Source organism: Ischnura elegans, chromosome 5, assembly GCF_921293095.1.
Source record: "Ischnura elegans chromosome 5, ioIscEleg1.1, whole genome shotgun sequence".
Classification (NCBI taxonomy): domain Eukaryota; kingdom Metazoa; phylum Arthropoda; class Insecta; order Odonata; family Coenagrionidae; genus Ischnura; species Ischnura elegans.
In genome coordinates, this window is record NC_060250.1 from 109574955 (window position 1) to 109599834 (window position 24880).

The following is a 24880-nucleotide window of genomic DNA, read 5'->3' on the forward strand; positions in this document are numbered from 1 at the left end:
GCTGTTACAGACATGAACACAGTAACTTATCCTCTCGGAGGGGACATTATGACTTGTCCTGAGCAGACATTCAAGGGCCTGGGTGGAAATGTGCCACTTCAACAGAACCTTGCTTGTGCTCTGGCACACGACTGCAGATGGAAGTGTAATGTACAACTAGCTCTCAAGGCGATAACATCATCAACACCCCATTTCAGAGAATTACAGCCAACTATTTCCTTTACGGAGCATTTTGCCTTTATTAAAGCAATACATCTGAGAACAATAATGTAAAGGTTTTGGCTGATTAATTGCATTAAATGCCATAGCAGTCGATGAGACGCATGTACACCTGAGTAGGACGTCCCATCAGTATCTGCCAAGTACTTTCCCCAGTGTTTTTGCTGTAGTTCACAGCATTTTTTGAAAAGAATTGATCCGGTCTATGATATGTGCCACTCTACAGCTTGTTGTGAGAAAGATGTCACTTGCAGAAAAAATTAATTGTGTGGGAATAATCGTGACATTCTTTTGCACACCATTCTTTGAATGGCAGATGATTGCATTTCTTGCAAAACAGACTAAAAAAATTCACTCTTAAAGGGTTTATATCAGGGCATTTACAAAATTTTATGCAAAAAAGCAACGAAACATCCTTTTGCGAAGTTCCTGCAAAACCAAGTACATATATACATTTTACTCAATTCTGGGAGTCATCATGGTTTGCAAAAATTTGGTTTCTCTACCAATAATGTAGTAAAATGCTACATCCATATCTCATTCCAGGTTTTTTTTTTCAGTTAATATGGATTTGATTTCATTATCTGGTGAGACATAATGTCTACAGATATGTATTTGGACCACACATATCCAATGCGACCATACCTAATGATACCCTAAGTAAACAAACTGACTATCTGACATCAATACCATCTAAATGAGGGAAAGAATTTGAAGCATTACCGGGAATTCAACAGGAAATTCAAAGCCATTTGTTCCAGAATTCTTTAATTACAAATAAATAATACAAAACTCTTACTGCATGTTGACAAAGAATGGCAAACTGTTACAACAAAAGTAATAATCAGTTTAATGAGTAGGTAGTTCTGACAGAAAATTCTTTCTCCAAACTTCCGAAAGAGGTTTCTTTGAAAAATACCTACATAGGAAGTTTGAGGAAAAAGAGATTGTAACAGTAAATAAATCATCATATTAAAAATTTTAAAATGCCACTTATCAATCCACAGAAAATAAAACAGCAAAATAAATCAGGTAATAAAATAATAAAGAATTCAAATCTAGAGGTAGATTGAAAACATAGGAAGACTGCAGCATTCAAGGCTCAACCTTTAATTCTCCAGTCATCCAGAGCACACACTGACAAAACATGTTATGAAAGGGAGCCTTCAGAACTTTTATCAGGTCTAAAGCGTACGTTCTCGAAGCTTGATTACAATTTAAAATAAAACTATATAGCAACCAGTTTACTTAGTGAGATCTGTTCAGTAATACACCTCAAGACAAAGATGCATTGATGATTGATATATATATACTGATAATTTGGCAGCATAATAATAGCTGTAAAGCATACACATGTTGAAAATTAGCTAAATATTTTAATCAACAACTCGCAAGGTATAAATAAAGAAAATATAGTATATTTAAGCTCATGATTTCAATAGGAAGTTAAGTATATTTATATACATGTGTAAATAAATAATGATATAACAATGTAACATTACTGGCACCATAGCTGGGGTACAATTATCCCATTAGTGTCATTCAAAATGGAAACGGCTATATCCATGTTTGAAACTTTTGAATCTCAGCCCAGTCAAGACAAGATAAATACTATGCAGGTACCATATAAAACCCACATACAAGTTTAAAGAAACTGTACAGGCAACAGTGACTAATTTAGATAATTATTAAACACTACTAAAGACTAATGTAAAGTATTCAGAAATTTTTAAAGCCATGAAGCCATATTTTCTTAGAAAATCCTGTTTTCAAAAAGAAAGTACAGTATATTTCAATTTAAACTTCTGAATGACTGCTTGAGTTTCAGTCTCAATTTCATATGAAACAAAAAGAATACTTGATAAAAGCTTCACAGAATACATCTTTGGCAAGATTCTTACACCAACAACAAGGCCTTCGTGAGTATCAGCAATAGGGCGGGTCTTTAGAAACGTAGTCAGAGCATACCACTATATAATTTTGCTCTTTCATCCTTATAAACATCAAATCATAACAGTTCCACTTTTGGCCATCATCACGTGTGGATGCACTTAAGTTCCTCATTGGTAATTCAACTTTTCAAAGAGATAGTTAACTAATGAAGACTAATTTGGCTGCAATCCTTATGACACCCAAGACCAACATAAGTTTCGGGAAGTCTATTTAAATAGCACCTCTTTCACCACTTACAAAACTAACAGTGCACTATCCCACTAGCAAGTTGTGAAGAACCATCCAAGCTCTGCTTTCCTAAAGGAGGAAATCAGTACTTAAGTTAGTTAGTAATTGAAATAGGACAAATTAATATAACAAAGAAATAATAAAATATTGAAATGAGACAGACAAAACCTCTAAGGGAGACAAAGTGATGTCACTAGTCTCAAGGAGTGTTCTTTTAATTTCATGAACTTCTTTTGCAACTACAGTGCACTAAATATCTGTAATATTTTGACTTTATGGATTCACTTTTATTGTAACTTTAAATGAACTGCCACAGCTAAAAAATTTTTCAGAACAATTTTACAGTAATAGCAAGGAGTTGAAGAGGAGACACCTGGATGATAGGGAGTCTGGTTCCTGATCAAAATTCTAGACAATTCCTATACAGGGAATTGGGAATCCTATATACCCTCCCATTTACTATACACTAACTCACAATTAATAACTCAAATCAGGCATATTTTGATTCCCAAGCAAACTAGAATTCTCCAGTACAAAAAGATTAGAAATACAAATGTATCAAAATTTTACTCTTTTACAGGTGGGGTTGGTTTTGGCCACAACCAATTTGAAAGAATTTTCCTTCCATGATAAATGATTCTTAGGACTGCTGTGAAATATTTTTTCACTTTGACTCCAAGCTATTATACCTATTTCAATAATAATCGGTTTATTAGTCATTATGTAAATGGTTTACAATTGACTTCATCAGTTCAATAATACCAGTCAATACAATATGGTACATATATACTTGATAAGTATCGTGTGATTTATTTTCTTCTATAGATTTTTTACTGGCATTCAATTCGGTTTCATTTGAAATGATAGCCTCCGATTAGCACAACACTACCTAATGGCAACCTCACAAAATCAATGGATACAAGCTTACAGGCCTAAAGTCTGAATTTTACCCTCAACATACATATGGATCATAAAAAAATAAAAATTCTACGAGAAAAACTCACCCATAAAGTTATCAGGTGCCAAGACCATAATAACCACACATGACAGGAAGTGGCTCATAGTGGATAGTGGTAAGGCTCTCCTGATATCTCATTGTGGCCTATTCCAGGAGGGGAGAGGAAAAGGGGCATAGAGAGAGTATCTTCCTTCACTGTACCCATGAGGCAGGGACCCAGAGTGGTTCCGTCTCTACCTTGGCAACAGCCCTAACTAGCTGCTCAAAAGCAGTGGAGAGGTCGGCATTGACGATTGTTTCATCAAACCAATGTCCATAGAGAAATTCTATTCGCTCCCCACTATGAATTATTTCCAAAAATTCTTCATCCTGGGAAAAAAATTTCAATTAAACAATTTTCATTCTAGGACAAATATAATGTAAAAATCTAAGACAGTATGAGAAAGTCCAGTCAATCTCAGAAAATTCTCTGCCAACATTAGGATTTGAACGCGAGCCCTCAAGGTGGGAAGCCAACACTCTAACCACCACACAAACCTGCTCCCCTGCAATTTTATCATTACCAATACATGAACAAATGACATAAACAAAATTACCACCAAATATGACGCCTTCATTTGAGTACAGAAAGAAATTTATGCAATATATATTGTATGGAATAATGATAATGTACCCACCGTAAATCCTCTAGAATTATTCTCATCAAAGGTCGACCTAGCAAAAGCTCCATGGCGAGTCTCCTTAAGAACTTCAAAGGAAGGTGGCTTTACATATATTATGTATGGTTTTAACTGAGGAATTCTCAGCATTTTCAAGGCCTAAAATGGAAAACATCAAATATGTAAACATGTTATTTACAAAGAACTATTACTCTCAAATTATCCTGTTTCGTATAACTTTCAATAAAAAAGCATTAAGGGTGAAAGAAAAAGCAGTTTAACTCACTTGATAATGAGGATTCAAAATGCACACATAGCCAGCATTGACCAGAGATTCAACACTTTCTGCTGATGTACCATACAGGTTTCCCTTGTATTCTCCAAACTCTATAAATTTACCAGCTTCCACATCTTCTTCCATTTTTTCTCTGGTAACAAAATAATACTCCTTTCCATTTATTTCTCCGGGACGAATTGGCCTTGATGTATCTATTACAATGCACAAGAAAGAGTTTAGCATTAAATGCCTTAAAAAAAAGAAATTACAGTGCCAGGAATCACTTCAGTTCACAGTCATGAAATTGGGAAGATGAAGCAGATTTCTTATTTAAATAAAAATTGGAATTTTAATTCATTTTATCTAGAGAAGGGGGCTAGAAAATATTTACTAGACATGCTCAACACTGGAAGGAATGCAGAAAATACCATCAACTTCAAACACTCTAGGCGCTTAAGTTGTATACTTGTGAGTAAAATTACTCTTTAGTTCATGAATAGAGCCAAAATTCCTTATGGCTTACTTTGCATCTCTGGAATAAAAAAAATATAACTCCAAAACTAGGGGTCGGGCTGATTGAAGGTGCAATATGCACATACAGAAAAAATTTAAATAATTTACTATAATTTATCAACAAGTTTGTTGGTCAATGAGTAAAGGTGATCATTACTGTTTATGCAGTCTCTCATCAATAATTGATTAATACATATTCTCAAACAAATCATATTGGCTGAAATTAATCAAGTTGTTTTTTATTTAAAATAACCATGTCAACAACTGCAATAGAGCAAAATTATACACGCCACAATCATAATACGATGTTGTTTTGAAGCAATTGAAAGCTTTTTTGAATTCAATACAGAATTGTGATTGGATATCAATTAAAAACTCAAATAGACTTGAACTTAGTGAAATTTTGAACAAGTTAAAAATATGGTGTTTGCACAATGCTATAAATTTTCCAATGAATAAACAGGATGCCGTATCATATAAGAAAGGAGGTTTTTAGGCCACGACTCCTATTAAGAACTTTGGGGAAATGCTGGTTCCAAGGCTAAGGAAACCCCATATACTCACATGGGATAGTGGTTTTATATTTCTCTGGATCAAGAGCAAGTAAGCGACGTTTAAGCTCGTTGCGGCCAACACCAGGAGGACCCACAAGGGCTATTGGTCGATGCAGACCTGGCCTTGGATAAAGTCTGGCAACCTCTTCATAAGTAGCTATCTCCTCCCGGTCAAAGTCGTCATTCTCGGCTGTGTCGTACATAATCTTTTTAGTTTTGGGTTTGGAGGCACATCTAGGGGACTTGGGGGACTGGCATCCGGGGAGTGCTGAAAGAGAGCACAAACCTACGGGGAAGTTAGTGGGAAGCAGGTGCAGTGCGAGGGACCATACTGGAAGTTCGCTACCCTTGCTTAATTCTGTGTCCTCTGATCAAGGGGTCCCATTAAATAGGGGTATTCAAATGATTTCAGGGGGACCAAATGGGAGGAATAGACAAACATTAGGTAAGAGGAAGGAAAAGAGAACAGAAAAGAAAGAACCATCAGTTCAAGTGCTTCACTTATCCACAATTGGAAAAAATTGAATATTTTTCATAAGCCCAAACATAAGAATATTATTTGAACACAACATGCACAACTCACATAAAGTGCATCCAGCAGCATATTAAGAGTCCATTATGCAATCGCTTTCAACGAAAAGAGCTCCAACCTCTAAGGGAACTTGATGAAATTATAAAAGCAAATACACTTTATAAACACATGCATTCAGGAGCACATCTTTTCAAAGAATCAAGGACAACAGTGGTTATTTACAGACATCACACTCCAACAAAATTAAGCAAGGATATGAAACACTCTCCTAAATTAATTTGGTTTCCCTCACACTTAATACCTTTAATTTGTTAACATAAAAATTAATCCAGACAGTTATGATTCTGGATAAAAAATACAATTATGCCAATATCAACAAAACATTCCGTAAACACAAATTAATCAATGAAAATCATGCCTATACAAATATGCATAAAATTTTGCAAGAACATGTGTAGCTAGGCTAATATAAAAAATAATAGCAAATACATATGATGTTCTATTGAGTGATGATATGGAATAAACAGGCTAAATACAAATCTTCTAAATTCGCCGAATGATATTGCACTAACTTCATGGAAAATTTTCAATTGCAGAAACATTAATGCTTCTATTCCCTTGTGTAAAGTGTGACAGAAAAGCAGCATAGTCTTTAATAATTTTTTTGCACTCAACATTTATACCACCCAAAACATGCAACATACATGCCATGCAAGAGATGAGACAATCTTATGGGCAACTAATAGATAGTCCCTTAATGGAAGATTAAAAAAATATTTTTTAACAATCTCTTTTTAGGAACATTGTTTCAGTTCAGTAAACTAGGAACTTCTGTAAAAAAAATAGATACCAAATTGAATGCAAAATTCAGCTTCACGTCAAGGAGCAGAATTACCAAATACTTATGTACTTGTTTGGCATGTCTTGTGCCACACATTGGTTGCTTTGACCACAACTATTTCAATATTCATGGCTTTTAACACTAATAAATCAGTATACTTGAACTAAATAGTGCAAAATTCCTGGAATATTTTCAAAAACAACATAGGGAACACCATATTTAGCTTTAAGTAAATGCATAACCATGTCTAGTCATTATGGGTTTAAGACCATTGTTCCTAACGTTTGTCTGTGATGATCATGTGAAGCAGTGACAAAGATTGCAAATCTAGAAATAAATGAAAATAAATAAATTACCACTTAAATGATAATCAAAGCTATACATTTTTTAGTTGTAGGACAATACAACAAATGCCATAAAAATGCGCAAAGGAAAAGTTCCTTCGAAGCTATGGTAAAAAATGAAATTCCTGACTGAAAAAAAGATTATTTAAAAATACTCCTTCTAAAATAGAGAGATTCAATCCCATGAACTTGCTAATATCAAAAGTTTACACTAATCATGGGAACACCAAATAGTTAAAAATGTTGTCCAGAATTTATAGCTTCAATAATATTATTGTTAGCTACATCAGAATATTTGTTTTGATGTTCTAGAAGCACGGAAGTTTTGATTCACACAGTCACTTTTACGGTTATTGAGGGAATAAAACTTACCTTCATACATATCTATATTCCAGATTAATATTTCGGGTGATTACTAGAAGAAAACTCGTAAATAATTACGTAGAGCATTTCAAGGGTTACCTTCTTGACTGTAACTCAGAATGTATTCCTTCCCATACAATTTGGCGATTGGTAACTTTTTGTGTAAATAATTTACATTCATGCACACATCCTAATCATATGCCGAAATAGGTACTAAACAATGAGGAACTGGTGTCCTGGAGGTAGGACATTAAAGGTTCTGGTTTTGTTAAGTTCATTTTGCTTTATCTCCAACAGCCAACAAACAAATTTCTAGTAAAAATATTCTATGCACAATCATTCATCTACTTAGAGCATTTAAGGAAGTAATTTTAAGGTTAAAGGAGGAATATTTTTTTATTGAACACAGATATCAAACCCAAGAGGCTTTGAATTTTCGAGAAAAACAGCACTGAATGAATTACTTCAACGCTACTTATTACCTTTTTCAGTTTTCTCTTCTATTTTAAATGTGCTTGAGGATAATTTGGCTTGAAGCAAGTTAAAAACTTTGGTTATTTAGTTACGAGCAATCACAAAAAATTGATTGCATAGGAAGTTCTGAACAACAACCAAACAATGAATGAATTTCAGTGGTATTTAACTGATCATCCTTCATGATGCACAAAGGGTAAAAAAAAAGACTTTGCTGTTCCACAAAATAAAACATATATTTTCTACCGCTTTCGATACAGCGAATATTCATCTGGCGGATGACGATACGCTGTATCGAAACCGGTCGCCAAATATATACCTTATTTTGTGGAACAGCGAAGTCTTTTTTTCTTACCCTTTGTGCATCATGAAGGAGTTCCACCATGCTACCCCACCCACCATCACATTGACCATCCTTCTTAATGAAAACCTGAATTATAAGACTATCCTCTTCAGTTAATAAACTATCATAACTATAAAATAATTAAATCTCTGAACTTCATTGCCAGAGTAGATAAAAGTTTAAAATACTTGTCTTAATATCTCCCTAATCTTCCCATTCTTTTTTCCGGACAAGCGATTAAGGAATTTGACATCGTACCAATCACATTCCCTTTCCTGGTCACTTGGGAAAATGTGAAAAATTGACAATTTTAATGTTCATTATCTAGGTTTATACTGAACCAATTTTAAAACTACTTCGCTCAGCATGCTTCCAAAACTTAAATTCATGTTTTCAATACAATACATTTAAATTTAAAATTTTGGAAAATACCCAATTGCTCTTCAAGCATGCTGGGGGTTCAAATGTGATGACCCACTGCGACTATGATTCATACAACGCTTTCACTCCACTTGATTTACTGTTCTCCAGTCTCGCTAGATACTAATGAATCAAACTATTGTGAAAATTAGGCTTCCAACTCTATAACCAGCTCTAAATTTAATTATTTGCATAAAATGTTACTTCAGAAACGGTGAAAATAGTGATTCAATGATGAGAGACAATAAAATGGTTTACGAATTGTTCGTTTTTGAGTAATTTTAAAAACATTTGATTAATATGAGAGATAATATCAAACACAAGCTTGGAAAGAGTGCATATATCACATACATCAGACATCAAAGGAGATCAAATGCAGTTGAGAACAAAAAATCCAAACAAAATCCTTCCAAATCCCCATGCTAGCCATTGATAAGAATTAACAATAAGCCATGCAAAATTTACGTTGACAATTTTCTTTTAAATTGACCAGCCTAAGGTTGGGTTATTAGGCTTCAGTGATGCTTGGAGTCATTCTTGTGACACCACAGGAGTGCAAAATCTAATTTATAATCTGGAACCAGAAACATAGGTGTTCAGCTATAAAACAAATATTTCACATTAGAATTACAATTATTGTGATGTGCTTCCCTCTACCTTCACCGCTTATGAACAAACATTTTCAAATCACTTCAAGGAAATTTTTACTTCATTACGGAAAATGGATTACCCCCATGCTGTACATATGCTGCAACTGAAAAAATTAGGAGCATTTTAAATACTTTACAGGAATCTAAATTCAATATGAAGGTTTTCCTTACAGAAATCTAAAGTCAATATGAAGGTTTTCTTGTGAGAAAATACTATCTTTCACAGACAAAATGTCCAAAACATATATAAATTCAATTGTTATACCCCACGTTTTCAGGTCCAGAAATATCTTAAGTCAAAAGCCACTTACATAGTTTCAAAAAGGGATAAATATTCATGCAAGCAAGTATATTAGTAATCATTTTAAGACTATTAGTTTTAAAAATTTCATATAAAAGGCAAACATGGAAAGGTTAGATACTAATGTATCAGTATTCTCAACAAAAACTATATAATTACTACACACGAGAAATTTTCTCACCATCTTCTCCAGTTTTATCCTTGGCTGTACGTTCATGTATTATTCTTCTCTCTTGCAATGCACGGCTGGGAATCAAACCAGCTCTCATATTTCGATCTCCTTCTCTCCTTGCTTGCCACCTGAGAAAGACAACCACATTAAATTCATTACTTATAGACGATGTGAGTTTTTTTAATTTGTTTGAGTGTGTTGTCTCCTGCTCTCTCTATCCCTGAGTTATATTCACGGCTGCTTTCCAAAATTGAAGTATACATGTATTTAAGATTTTTCCACATTGAAAATTTATTTCTTGAGGTCCTGATTTATCAACAATTAAAACAATGTAAAAATTATCTTTTTTCAGTGTTTACGCATTCTGCATTTTCGTGCATTCTTGGTCATAAAAATTTTTCCTGCACAAGATTCCTTGTATGATTTAACAATTTTTCATGACAGTTTATACAAATAATTATACAAATCTTTGGATTTCTGCCCATCAACAAGAATATTCACATGAAATTTTAGCAAGAGCTGACTGAACCTACTAGAGAGCTTAATCATTAACATTCTTCAGTAAATGCAGCAGCTGCGGTATCGACTCACAAGCTGAGTGATTAGTCCTCAACCATTTGTGATCCCAGCTCCGGACACTGAATAAAATAGTTCTATTGATGAACTCAGCATCATATATTTTTTTTACATGAAGGTAGTTTTGAGGCTTCACCTATACTTTCAAAGCTAAGAACAGGTTTTAAAAATTAAAGACGTAAGACAAAAAAATGGTTTCTCCTATTTTAAATTCTTGAAATTAGAGGGATCAAGAGGATATTACCGTATTCCTCCAAATATAGTCCCCCTCTGAATATAGTCCCCCCCCCCGTAATTTTGAGGCTTCAGTTTCAGGAAAAGTTAAAAAAATGCATTCGAATATAGTCCCCCCCTTTACTTTTACCTTGGGCATTTTTGGAAAAAAAGGGGGGACTATATTCAGACATACGGTATGTTGCATGGATGATCTCTCATGACTGTATTAATGTTTTGCAGTGAAGTATTGATGTTTTGCAGTACACATTTTGAATGATAGGTAGTTGTTAGCATACCAATAAGCATCATCCTGGCTCACTATGTGGAGGACGTCCCCATTCTTGAAATCCAAACCAGCTTCCTTGCAAGGGATATACGGGTCATCAGTGGCTGAATAATCAAAATATGCTCTCACACGCACTTTACTTTCCCTCAAGTTTATCTTGCTGTCAGCCGGTACCAACTTGAATGTTATTGTTCCTTCAGAGCTTTGCTGTAATGAAATAAGGGAAAATAATATTTTACCATACAAGCATATAAACACGACCTTTTTGTTTAAACAAATGGAATACATTCATCGCAGGAAGGATCACTCATAAAGGTTGTTTCGATATTCAAAGTGATCAAATTATTTATTTCTATAGAATGGGAGCCCACCAAAAGGAAATTTTTTCCATAACTTTGACGAACATATAAAGAGAACTTTAAAACAATAGTTGCATGGGATGAATTTAAATAAATTGCATGGAATAAATTGAGATAAATATCTTAATTTAGAGAACAAAAACTAAATCATGTGCAATTACCATAAAATGTTTCAGATGTCTTAGGCAAGTAATTTTCAGAATCACTTATATGACAAGAATAGACTCGTTCGTAGGAACAAAACTACCTTTTCACTATTTTCAATTTCACAATTATCATTTCCAGTTTTCGCCATTGCCAGTGTCAATGTCCCAACAAAAGGCGAAGATTTTACAAGGTAAAAAGATGATATTACAAAATTTTCAACATGTAAGATTTTACACTTTCCGGGGGAACAATATTTAAACTTTTCTCAGTATTCTATGTGGGTAGGATTTTCTAAGAGCACAGATGTAGCCATGAGAATGGGTAACGAGTCAGAAGCCAAAACGCCGGCACTCTTACAAAATACAACCGGAGTGGAATCCCGAGAAAAGTTTAAATAAAATTTTTGATGTAAAGAAATTACAAACCTAAATTGCAGCCCCATCAGTATTGAAAACAACAATGATACGAAGTTTGACATGAACACTACATGATCTAAAACGTCAGCTGCATTACAAATTACGAAGTAGAATTATTGTTGAATTACATCTTTTTTGCGAACAATAATACTGGAACTATTTTTCTTTGAACCTTCATTTTGAATATTAGTCATACGACTTCATTCTCCCATTCAGAGGCAGTCTGGGGTGATTGAGGACACTCCCCCGGAAAATTTTAGGAAATTGCATGCCCGGAAATGGATTTTGACATTATTCTTATTCTTAAAGCTAGAAAAATGTTAATAAAAATAAGAATTTCATCAGGAAAAATACTGCAAAAGTGAGAATTTTACTGCTTATAAAATTTAATTACAGCATATTCCCGATTATCCGGCTGCGGTTTATCTCTGTTGCGGATTATCCGTGCACAATTTTCACTCTCGCTCAATTTTTTCCGCGATCTTTATAAAAAAAAATTGGACACAAAGTCATCGGAATTATGGCATTATTTCTAAGATACACCGGGCTTATTATTTCCGTTATAATCCCCTTCGTAAAACGGAAGCAATCACGAGCTAGCTGCATTTATGGGAGTGCCGTGTTCCTGTTTTCCAAGCCTCGCAGTGCGCGACTGCGCTCCTTGATAGCAGATACACGGCACGCAGCGGTTGCGACCTGGCCAAGTTTCCGAAGTCAAGCAGTAGTTTTGAAGCATTCAAGCAAAACCACTTTTCTATATTTGTGATCAGACAGCCACGGATGTGCGGTTTTTGATACTAGGCCTTACATGGAGCATTTATAATAGGAGTTCAACCATATTATCGCCGCTAAAAAGATTGCGAAATGGCAAAGAAAGCTCTTAATGAGTCCGGTAAGCATTCTTAAATAACAGAATAACTGCATAAATAATAATATATTGTTTGTTTTACGTAAATTATGAACATTACAAGGCATTTAAGTGAAATTTTTGATTATCCGTGTTTTCCGATTATTTGTGCCGTCTCTCCCCATCATTAGCCATTGGGATAATCAGGAGAGCACTGAATACAAATCTCTAAAATAAGCTTTTCGAATAACCCTTTAAAAAAAGAATCAGGTTCACTCTATTCTATTTATCTGACTCCTTTATTTTATTCATTTTTATATGAACTTTTTACACCGAGTATCTTGTAAATTAAGCAAATTAATGAAAACTTAGAATTTTATAATTATAAAAAAGACTTTGGTTAAAGTAATCAGAGTCTTTCTATTACAGCTGCCATATATGCTTCATGATAGATGCGAGCAATTAGGGGGTACCCTAAGCCCAGGGCCCTCGGTGATCGCTGACCTATCCAGACCGCCCCTGCTCCCATTCCAGTTAAGCTATTTGTGGCTTATGGCATCCGTCTAATGGCTAAGGTCCCCATTTTAGACTTGAAATTATAACCGATTAGAGAGTTAATTTTTCCATAGCTCACCAGAATTTTCAGGACATCATTTGGTGTTTTTCCTTCGACATTTATCCCATTAACTTCACATACTTCATCACCAACATGAATCAGCCCGGACCGGTCGGCTGCACCTCCATGCATAATTCGTGCTATTACAATTTTTCCAGTTTCTTCATCTGTTTTGATAGTAGCACCCTAGGACATAAAAATCAATCAATATCAAGAAGATTCATATTTGACACCAAGATCAAAATTTTGAATGACGTCAAGAAGTGATGGATCAATATCAGTAACAAGATTTCCATATCGATTTGTCCATCAATTAGTCAAATATAAATAATCATGTTGTTTGAAGTGTCATTGTAAACAAAGTTACACCATCAACAAAATAAGACATTACAACTCAACTTTTTCAATGAGATATTGTACATTTAACAATAAATTCAATTTTCAAAGAGAAAATTGGCATTATAGACAACTTCAGTGGTTATCTGGGTACCATTCTTCAACACTCAACTCTCATTATTGAAAATTACAAGTAAATTTAGAAAGAAAACTCATGTTCTAGTTCAAAAAAGTGCATGTGTCAAGAAAGCAAACTTAAAAACCTACTAGGCAAAGTTTTTGCATTCGTTAGGCATTTTAAAATGAAAACTACAACTAGAAAATGCTATAATATATTTGTATGCATTCAGAGCAGTCATTGATGATACAGAACTATATTTCAAAATACAACTAAAATGAAAGCTGCAAGATCCACTAAAATTTGAGTTACAAGAAAAATGCAAATATTATATATGAACGAACTAGAATGCTTTAAAATTCAACGCTCTAAGTTGGAATTGAAAAATGAATAAGTAGCACAAGACAACAGCAAATGAATTTTGCTGAATTTTTAAGCTACAGAAATGTAACAGACAGTTTCCTTCCTGCACTCTAGTAATGGGGTTGGTAGGGTGAAAAGTCTCCCAGTTAGTTTTGCCATGAAGTCTGTTGTCTCTCCTCTGAGGTGAGAACATTTCACCCATTAGTTAACGTGAAAATATTCATAATCAAGACTACATCTCATTACATTCATTTGAATAGCATCGCATTTAAATCATCGAATTAAAGTATAATTTTGATAGGCACGGGTATTTGAATATTATCATGAAAGTTCAGTTAGCCTATTTCTTAGCTTGTGTCACTGATGGTTTTTGAAAGGACAATCCAAAAGCTAAACTGGAGATTTGAACCCAAGACCCCTCAATTGGTATGCAAATTCTATTCCCACTAGGCTTTCATGCCCATTCATTCTTTGCAACGAAACTGAAAAACACCACCCTTGACTGATGAAGCTCTGCTTTCAATCAAAGTTTATCAATTTAACAGAGTGGACTACTTCGACTCAAACCACATCTAACACACAGACAGAACCTGCTATGCCTATGAAATGCAGTCACTAAGAAACTTAGACAACTTGGCAAAATCATTCTGAAAACTTTTCATTTTCAACACAATGCTTTTTCAGCATTCTACTGAAAAAGTATTATAGGAGACATAGCATAAGAAAACCCACATAAAAGTTCAGCTTCTTAAAAATTGAAATGAAAAAAGTTAGTCACAAACAATATAAATGTCACTCACATGTAAATGCTTATGAAAATGTGACTTCAGAGGGTTATAAGTATAACTTCAGATGTTTTGGTTAATGCAACACACACAAGCAAATATATTAATGATTTCATCTAAATTCTTAAAAGTAAGATATATTTAGATTAGGAGATGTTCAATCAATGACCTAATTTAGTACTTTTTGGAGTATATTGCATTTTTTTCTTACCGTTGGTTACAACATTTTTCCAGCTACAATCAGCTCAGACATTGACAGGGTTCCCACTCTAACTATATTATAAAATTCACGGTTAATTCCAGGTTTTCACGATCTAAATTGGGTCAAATTCACGGTTTGTTTCGTAAGCCATTTTAGGAAGGAATCTCATAAAAATCACTGGCCGCACGTTAACTAAAAATATAGCAAACGCGATAAACGCCAGGAATGCAAAATGCAGCAATGAAAGTACTCTTATGACGTCGCCTATCGTTAGTAAAATTTAGGGCTGGCTAAAGGTTGTGAGTGAGAAAATGGAGGGTGACAGGGAAGTGAAGAGGTGTCTGATTTCTCGCCAGGGTTAATGATCACTTTGATTAAAGGTCGTCCAATCACAGCCTTAAGGTCTGTGTGTCGTCATGACACATGGACCAATATTTGCGCTTCGAATATACGTGCGAAGATAAATGCGTGGACAGTGTCTGCGAGTGACTGACCTATTTTTCTTTTGATCGGTAAATCGTAGATCTAAAATCAAGTTTGAGAGGTTTTTAAGGTTTCACGACGAATTTCACGGCTATTTCCAGGTTTTTTCACGGTAGACAAAATTCACGACTTATTCACAGTTTTAAGGCCTGGTTACACGGTACATTAACACGTACAAGTCAATGTATGTTTGCGTGAATGATTTTGGTGGACCGGAACGGAACATGTACGAATGCATGAACCAAATTAGAACAGGTTCTATTTTCTGTTCATGCATTCGCACAAGTTGGGTGGTTACACGGTGCATTTTGGCGTTCATTCTCCCATTCATCCATTTAGACATTAACCCGTACGTGTTAATGTACCGTGTAAACAGGCCTTTAAGGTTTTCATGGTTGAGTGGGAACCCTGTTTTGATAAACCAAATGAAGAAAAAACTGAATTCTCCTGCAAAAAAGTATCTAGTTTCATGACCCCACCTTTCAACATGTACCTATTCCACTGAACTAGGGGCCTCAACACTGATAAAATTTCTTTATCAAACCTTGAGTTTGCCTAACAAACACAGCTTCCCAAAGAAAATACTGTTCATTCACTAAATGTATTAGAAAATATTTTCTTTCAAAACCTACTAGGAGAGTTTTCGGTGGGAGAAGAAACTTGCATTAAGGAAAATTTGAAAATGTACACATTAATAAGTATGAGAGTATATTTCCACAACTGTGAAAGACATTAGAATTAAAATGACTTAAAAAACAATTCTGATTCCAAAAAAATATCAAGACTGAATCACTCAATGTTCTCGGATAATCTACACTGTAATTAGTTTTTCAATTCTATAGTTTTCTCATTCCTTTTCCATAAAATTTTTTCATACTTAATTTAAAATGAAATCTTCATGTAAATAATATTTTGTTCTCCAGGTTTCAAAGTATGAACAATCAACTTGTTGGTGATTAGTGGAATGTTAGATTAAGGAAGTCATGGGAGGGAAGTTAAGTTATGGAAGAGGTCAGGAGTTACTAAAAAAAGTCCTCACATTTATTTTTTGCAGTCTACTAGCTCAAATCTGAGTAATTTACTTTAAGTGATCTCAAAATCCTCTGTATCAACTACAATAAAGTGGTATTATTCCTGTGTCTGGTAAATTGTGCGAAAAATCCAGAGGAAAATGGTAATAAATGGTTTACAATCATATGAAAACAGCAATTGCTTGAAGTCTTTCAATGTTGAAGAGAATGTGTAACATCAAAGCGTAAAAAGATTATCCTCGTTACAAATGAATAAAGAATGATCTGTTTCATACATACCTCAGCCAATTTGAGTAGCATAAAAGACAAGAAGTATAAGAGAGGAAAGGGATTTTGAAATGCCAGAAGAACTTCGAGATAATAGGGGTCCATAAGTGTTCAAAATGGGCAATTGATTAAATCTGAGAAATATGTATAGCATGTTAAGAAAGTAACTAAAAGAGGCAATTCAATTGATTCTTTGTTACCTAAGCACTATATTTTGTAAAATTAATCTTTCTTGTGCTTCTATGCACACTACCTTACACGGAAAAATTGTATAAGAAAAAGTACTATAGATGCATATTATAATTTACGGCAAATATTGGCAAAATAGCAAAACAGTACACGTTTGAATTAGTCCCTTTTTCATTTAGATTACAAAATTCTACGAGCAAAAAACTATAGCAAGATATAGATTGATATCTACATAAAGTGAAGGTTTCCAGCATGAGATTCTCATGGTCTTACAGTAAATAAGCACAGCAGAGTTGCATTTCCCTAGTCTGGGCTACCAATCACCATGTAGACTTCAACTACCCTGGGAAATGCAACAACTAAGCACAGTCTAAAAAAAAACTGAATGACAGAAGGAAAGCTATGATGTACTAAGTTTTTCTCCATAAGTTTTTGTAATTTAGCAGTTCTTGTCCAAATTTCCATAGATATGATTTTTATAAAGAAACCAAATGATTTCATCCATGTGATTTCTTCTGTGAGTGTATCTATTATGCAGCATAGGCGTACCCAGCAAGGGGCAGGGGGGAGAGAGGGCAGCTGCGCCCCCCCCCCCTAGAAGCTAAAATCGCACACGTCTTTAAGCAAAATCAGTACTGAATGGAAACGAAAGTATTCAACTAATTTTCTTTAAACCCACAAAAAATGATATGTATTAGTATAACACATGTAACTTAAATAAAACTTTCTTCAAGGAAATAATCTCATAAACTAATAAAGTGCCTTTATAATTTTCTTAAAATGTTGGTTTCATTGACCTTTTCCATGCTCCCCTTCCTAGACCACGGTTTGCCCTCTCCTAGTTATGATCCTGGGTACGCCCTTGTTATGCAGCCTTACACATTAAGTTCCAGAGTTATGCTCTAGAAAAACTTTGACCCGAAGCAATTTTTAGAAGAACTACATAGATCCTAGACCTCTGAAAGCTCAGTAATTACAGCTGCTGCATCAGCCCAAACATTTAATGTTTTAGAGAAGAAAGAAGAAGCATGATGTATTAGACTACACTAGGGTCAACTTTGTATTCATATGATGACCGCTCTTATTTTCGAAGGTCATTTGTAAAGCATTGTATAACAGCAAACGGAAAAATATTATCCACAGACTTTTCATATCTTCTCATCTTTGCTTCACGTCAGAATTATTTGGTATGAGAATCTAGCATGGTATCTAAATTCACCGTTGATAGTGAAACCATTATTTGTGACTACAACCATAAGTAATGCTTGCATTTTTTAACCTCCCAGAGAAATTTTGACAAATTAAATGCTAATGATGGGCAATTGATGAGGATATTAAAAATATTTTCCAAATAATCAGTACAGAAATTATCTATTTTTGATGAGAACCTTAAATCTGAAATCATATCTCAATAATTTTAATATGAAGGGATGTTACATTGCATAAGTTTGCAATTTGCACTACTTCAGTTGTCAGGACTTTGGGCAATACTTCACATAGACCAACATTGCATTGGTACAAAAAAAAAACATTCAATGAATTTAGGTGACAATGGATATGTATAATGGAGATATGCCTATAAACATGAATAATGATGAAACAGTCTTTGCATAATTAACAATATGACATTATATAAGATTCGATCCACATGATGCCCACCTTAATTGCTCCTCGCTAACTAGACTTCGCCCATCTTCAGCCAATCCTGCTTTCATATTATGTACTTTCAAAACAAACAGAAATGCCACATGTAAACATTTAAGTGGGTTCAAATCAATGACCATCTTTTGTAGCTGTTGAAGACACAGGCTAGATATGATAATCTTATTATTTATTAATGAAATAGCCAGGATTCCACGATTTCTATACAGGAGAAAAGTAAATTCACAGTCCACAAAAAAGAGCCCCTTTCTGAGAACTGTGGAAAGCAATTTTTCACTACATGTGACAGTTCTTGGTGCCGTGATTTCAAAATGAGGAACATATATAGTGAAAAGGTAAATCATGCCACTCTTTTCTTTCAGAGGCATCTACTTCATGCATTGTCATTTCATTCACATACATACATACATGGTGCAAAATGACTTGCAGCTCCGTCAAAAAACAAAACAAAAAAACTAAAGCATTCAAAAATAAAATTCAAAAAGCCCCAAAATTATATGTAACTGAGAGAATGGTAACTACTTCAATTAAGACTTACCACTATAGGCTCAACACTTTGGGCACCACTCTTTGCAAGCAATTTAATGAAAGAAAAGACGATGATAGTACAAAAGCTTTAGAAGCATACTAAAACTATATCACAATTAATTATGCAATAAACTTTTAATGATAATAATAAAAAATCAACTCCTGCATCAAAAATCAGAATTTTAAAAACTTCCACCATCAGGCTAGCAAGACAATAAAACTTTTAAACAAACACCATTTCTTTTCAATTTTTGGAAACATTTATCAATGCATGCCCACATACCAGTCAATATTGATATTTTACATTATTCAAATGATGAACTGCTGACCTAATAATAAAATGTATCATCTTGTAACATTGAGTATACAATTAAAATATATATGATGCACATACCATATTTCAAATTGGAAGTGAGTACTTTAAAATTGAGGAATTTTAAAGCACAATGAAATGCACACACAAGGAAAATGAAAAAATGTACACACCAATGGTTCATTGCTTTTAACAAGTTGGACTATTTTAATGGTTTCTTCATCTTCATCCACTTCCACAGGTATTTCTGGCAATCTTGGAAAATAGTCTTTCTGGGCTATTGCGTCATGAGCACACAGCACACCCTTTTGGAAAAAAATAACAGCACAATACTTGCTCAGTATAAATATATAAAATTTCTGATTAAACATCAAACTGAGAGGCAAAAAATGTAATTAGTCCACTAAAAAAAATCCAAGACTACAAGAATTGCAAGTAAAGAGATTTGATGACTACAAAAATGCTTTACTCTACTTGATATCAAATTCCCATTTGTCAATAATGGTGAACGTAAATAGAGATATGCATGCACACATGTACTATGAATCAACATTTTGAAGTGATACCCTTCAGCTTTTAAAAACAGTAGGTATTTTACACAGATTTCATATAACGAAAAAATCATTCACTGATAACACATGCAGCTGTAGATCAATATGTAAATGTTTTCAAACATTTAACACAATGGTAAATTTTTTCCCCTGGCTCTACACATATCAAAACGTTTTTCAGTTAAATTATAATATCGATTGTTTCTGGCTTTACTTTGTGAAAATCCATTCTGAACAATAAAAAGTTATGGTACCTTTTCACACGATTTATTCAATACGACCGGTTTTGTTGCAGAGGCGACATCATCAGGTACAGAAATCGTTATATTAACAGTTATTTGGTTGTTGTTTATCCGGTTGCTAATACGCGTTGGTAGGGGAGGGTTGCGTTGGGGTTGGATCGTTACTCAGCTTCAGGGGAATTTCAAAGAGGGGGGAATAGTTGATAAAAATATTTTCATTTGCTAAAATCCATCCTTGATGTGCTTCCTAATCTCCAACTCCTCCAAGCAGTCCATCCTTCTTCCCTTTTTCTCAAGGTGGAGAACTTCCGGAACAAAATCGCTCCTGTGGTCACTCTCCCATAAGTGTTTCGCGAAATGCGATTTGTCTATCTCCCCGTTTCTCAAATGCCTTCCGTGTTCCTCTGTTCTTAATCGGAACGAACGACCAGTCTGGCCTATGTAACAGGTCTCACAGTCACTGCATTGCAACCGGTCGTATTGAATAAATCGTGTGAAAAGGTACCATAAATTTTTATTGTTCAATTTATAATATGTTAAATTTTCAGAAAGGATCAATTATGCATAGTCAAATTTACACAGAATTCCAATATTATCGCATGTAGAGTCTAATAGTGACTCCACTCACTCAGAGCTTCAATAATACAGTAAATTAGAATAGATAAGGATAGAATCTGTGTTCTTTTTATCACAAAACACCTTTGAAAACAGTAATTGAACAACTGACACAACAAAATAGAACATGCTTGGGATATTAAAAGAACTCATATTTTACTCTTCACTCACTCATGGAGTGATTCTACCCAAAGGTTGATTTAGTTGGGTGAGGGTAGATCTCAACCCAGACTAGGCCACAGGCATGTGACCTTCACACATTCACAGGGACCACCTCCTTCCTTGGGCAACCTTGCACTTTGAGGATTTTCATTTGAAAAAGGGGTCCGAAGGCTTCATCTGGGATTTGAACCCATAATAATCAGCAGCCAAATGATTTCACCATTAGGCTATAATGCTCCCCATTTATCCATTAGGGACATAAGTTGCGGAAAAATGTTAACAGCAATGTTCTACCATAGTTGCCTTTTTACTAGTGAATGATTACAGTTCTTACAAAACCAACTCTAAAAATCCACTCTACTAGGACTTTTTTCAGGGTCAGGTTGACAGTTTCTGCAATACAACCACCAAAACATGAATTTTCAAAGAGCTGACTGAGTAAGTTTCACGAAACCAAGTACATACATTTCACTCCAACGTCTTGTTGTTGTAGTTCGCAAAAATTTTGCACCTCTTTTATCATACAAAAAGAACTGAATTCTCAAACAGATATTTTTTGTATATTTAGCTAAAAATAGCAATCTCCATGCATTCCTTTCCAAAATAGGACGGCATGAATAGCTAGAGAAGGTTCAGATGTTATCTACTTTTTCCTCATTGTCATTGAATCAGACAAGGCATGGTCAATTTATCGGCTATTTGCTGCTTTGTTTATCACTGCAACTCTATGTTGCTGAGGTATACAAAGGATATGTAGTCGTGACTCACGAAAATTTATTTCTTAGTTTGAATTTAATATTGTGGTGTACAATAAATACTATTTCTCGCACACTGGTACAAAGGACATCCAGATCAAAAATTAGAAAAAAATGCCAAGACTGACGCAGCTGTGAAAAACCTGAGGATGTCAGTCAATTCTCTTCATGTGCCCCTTTACCAGTTTCACTGCTATGAGGCACTGCAACGTGTTGCTGGGACAAGAGAATTTTGGACACACCAACTACAAATGGGGAATTTTAAGAGGTACTGATTATACAGTCTCCCAGAGAACAGGGCCTTAATTGGATTTAAACTTATTTCCCGATCAACTGTAGTAGAATTATTGAAGATCCCTCCAATCCCTGAATTGATGAATTTAGGCATGACCCAAGGGTGGGCTGGCATCATAGGGGGTCCTTGGCTGGAATCTGAAGTGGCTTAAAAGGCCAATCCAAAGCCACCTCAGGTCATGGCCAATCACCAACCAGCTGACCTAGCTTGAATCCTCAACATATTACCCCACACACTATGACCTCAGTTATCATTCAATGCTAATTGCATTTCAAAAAGGTTGGTACTTTAGCATAATTTTGTAGACAAAGTAAGATGATGATTAAGTAAATAAGTTGGATCGTGGACAATATACAATAAGTACATTTTTACTCTCTAGAAGATCCATCTGTGACTAGTCAAGCACATGAACGTAAATATGACCGGTAAAGAAAATTCCAGTGGAGCGTACATAAGATACCAACATTTTAGTCTATTGCAAAATCAATTTGTATTTATTGTACGGCATAACTAAACTGCAATTGAAATAACATAGTCAACTTCCATTTTTATGAGTCGAAGATGCCTATATTTTTCAAGTTGAGTCATGCATCCACTTGAACTTATTGACCTACTTAATAAAAATAATTTTTAACTTGGACTTCCAGTGGATTTAATAATAGCTTTAACTATTTGGATCAAAATGCATCACTAGTGGTCCTTGGCAACAGGAGGGATCTTAAAACATAAAATATTGGATACATACTTCCCAATATCTTCACTATTATGCAGTTTAAAAATCCCTTCTTGATACCTACTTAACTACTTGACCCAAATATACTGAAGAGGAGCTAATGAATTCAGCATACAGAGAAAGAAACCCATAAAAAATGAGATCACTAAACAGCACTTAAAATTATACAGGCATCTTCGATTTAAATACATGGAACATGCCTGTATTTTTAAAATTGCAGTCATGAACCTATTTTTTCACTCTTTTCCCAGAAGTTTCTAATTATACATGTATACACATATCCCAATAGGGATCACTTTTATAAAAATATTAATTTTTGGAGCTACATGAGCATGAGTGTTACTAGAGCATTAATAATCAAAATTAATACTGAGAATAGAATTTTAAGTAAATTTATTACCTGCATATGAGGTTTTTGCAATAAGAAAAATATCTCCTTGCAATCGGCTTGAATAGAAGTTCGTTGGGAGACAACATCCAAAACTTCTAAAGCCACTTGCATTGCATTGGAGAGCATGGGGTGGAACTTCTCATCTTTGCCATTACTAATTATTTTATTATGGACTTGAACTAAGGCATTTAGCTCTCTTGACTGCAGAAGTCCACTGAGAAAACCAAATTCTTCTTCGGAGCTGGGAAGCTGCTGGCGCACCTCCTCCAGAGATACTAGCAGACGAGATAATGCTACAAAAAATGACAGTAAATTAATGCATTGACTTTATTTGTGCAATAGAAATTAACGATCTGAAGAAAACAATAAGAAACTTAACCGTCAATACACGAATTAATTTTTGGAAAGTTGGTGTATTAACTTTCAAGATACATATTCACAAAAGTAAATAGGCAAGATGAATTTTTAGGAGATGTGTGAACTGAAAATAATCAATCACAGGCTAAAACTGGTTCTGCGACATAAAAACATTAAAGAAGGCCAACTCTAAAATTAGTCCCCCAACAATTTCGTGCGGCGGGTGAATTTATTCATCACAGAGCTATTTTAATGAGATAAAATGCGATAAAAGAACACGAAATGAGGCTCATATCCTTACCTGGATCCCAGTTTCCATTAGCCATTACTGCAGTCATCCTAATATCAGATGTGGGCGACACGAACTTCCTGGAATGATTAGTTAGTTCAGAGCTGGAATTGGCATTCGTAATCAATCATACGTACATTCAACAATTTGATGAAACCACATAACACTCATTTAGATAGATAACGCATAGAGAATATCTCAGTTAAGTATATAGGGCATGCAGAGGCCAAAGGAGAGAAACCTCAATAAATCTTCTTAAAAGATCGATGAAATACGTGATTTCAATTATGAAAAAATTAGGACGCTAAAGAAACTGCATCACGTATTCGCAAATTAATGCTAAAGGGTTCAAAGAGCTGTCAATGGAAAAAACAGATTAGGCCATTTTAATTTTACTGCATAGACAAATAAAGGGTCTGTAACATGAGACGCTTGAAGGGTCACTTAATGGTTAAGGCAGTGGTGCTATCAGATCAATAGAAGGGATATATTAAAGTAGGGGGTATAATTCTCCAAATATATACGGATACTCACTCGAACTATGATCCCATTAATGACAAAACATATACTCTCTCCTTATATCGAACAGGCACTGTTTTGGACTAACGCCATATTGTTTTGAACTGATGCCGATCGTACCTGGCGTTATTCTTTTCCAATAATTAGATTACGGACTTAATGTTACGGGAGAGGGTCAACAGGGTTTTAAATAAACCGATGCCTTTGTTTCCATTTCTTTGGATATAAACTTTCATTAATGAGCGCTTATTCAAATGTCTACAGCGAATCGTCTGCCACGCCTTTACACAGTCGAGCGAAACTTCATGTGAATACTTAAACTTAAACATGTTTAAGATACTCACTGGAGGGGATAGTGTATTTTTTCTTAGAGAGAACATGTGTTATTGCTTTCCTAACTGTTATAATTTCTTTAAACGGTGAGATTCTT

General features: G+C 34.6%; 1 protein-coding gene across 8 annotated transcripts; it reads right to left on the bottom strand.

Annotated features, from left to right (window-relative positions):
• Window positions 1–970: 970 nt before the first annotated feature.
• Window positions 971–24857, bottom strand: LOC124159414 (MAGUK p55 subfamily member 7). 8 transcript variants are annotated; one of them, XM_046535213.1, is made up of 13 exons: window positions 24466–24857; window positions 23944–24011; window positions 23295–23578; window positions 19715–19846; window positions 19239–19268; window positions 13283–13450; window positions 10890–11086; window positions 9811–9929; window positions 5372–5629; window positions 4304–4506; window positions 4036–4176; window positions 3405–3727; window positions 971–2469 (listed from the first exon to the last, which is right to left on the bottom strand). In XM_046535213.1, the coding sequence occupies exons 2-12, from the start codon at window positions 23978–23980 to the stop codon at window positions 3551–3553; spliced, it is 1746 nt and encodes a 581-aa protein (XP_046391169.1). In that variant the 5' UTR covers window positions 23981–24011; window positions 24466–24857; the 3' UTR covers window positions 971–2469; window positions 3405–3550. The 8 variants fall into 8 exon arrangements, with proteins under 8 accessions (XP_046391169.1, XP_046391165.1, XP_046391171.1 ...); XM_046535209.1 differs by having other exon boundaries at window positions 5372–5728; XM_046535215.1 differs by having other exon boundaries at window positions 5372–5551; window positions 24466–24856.
• Window positions 24858–24880: the final 23 nt, after the last annotated feature.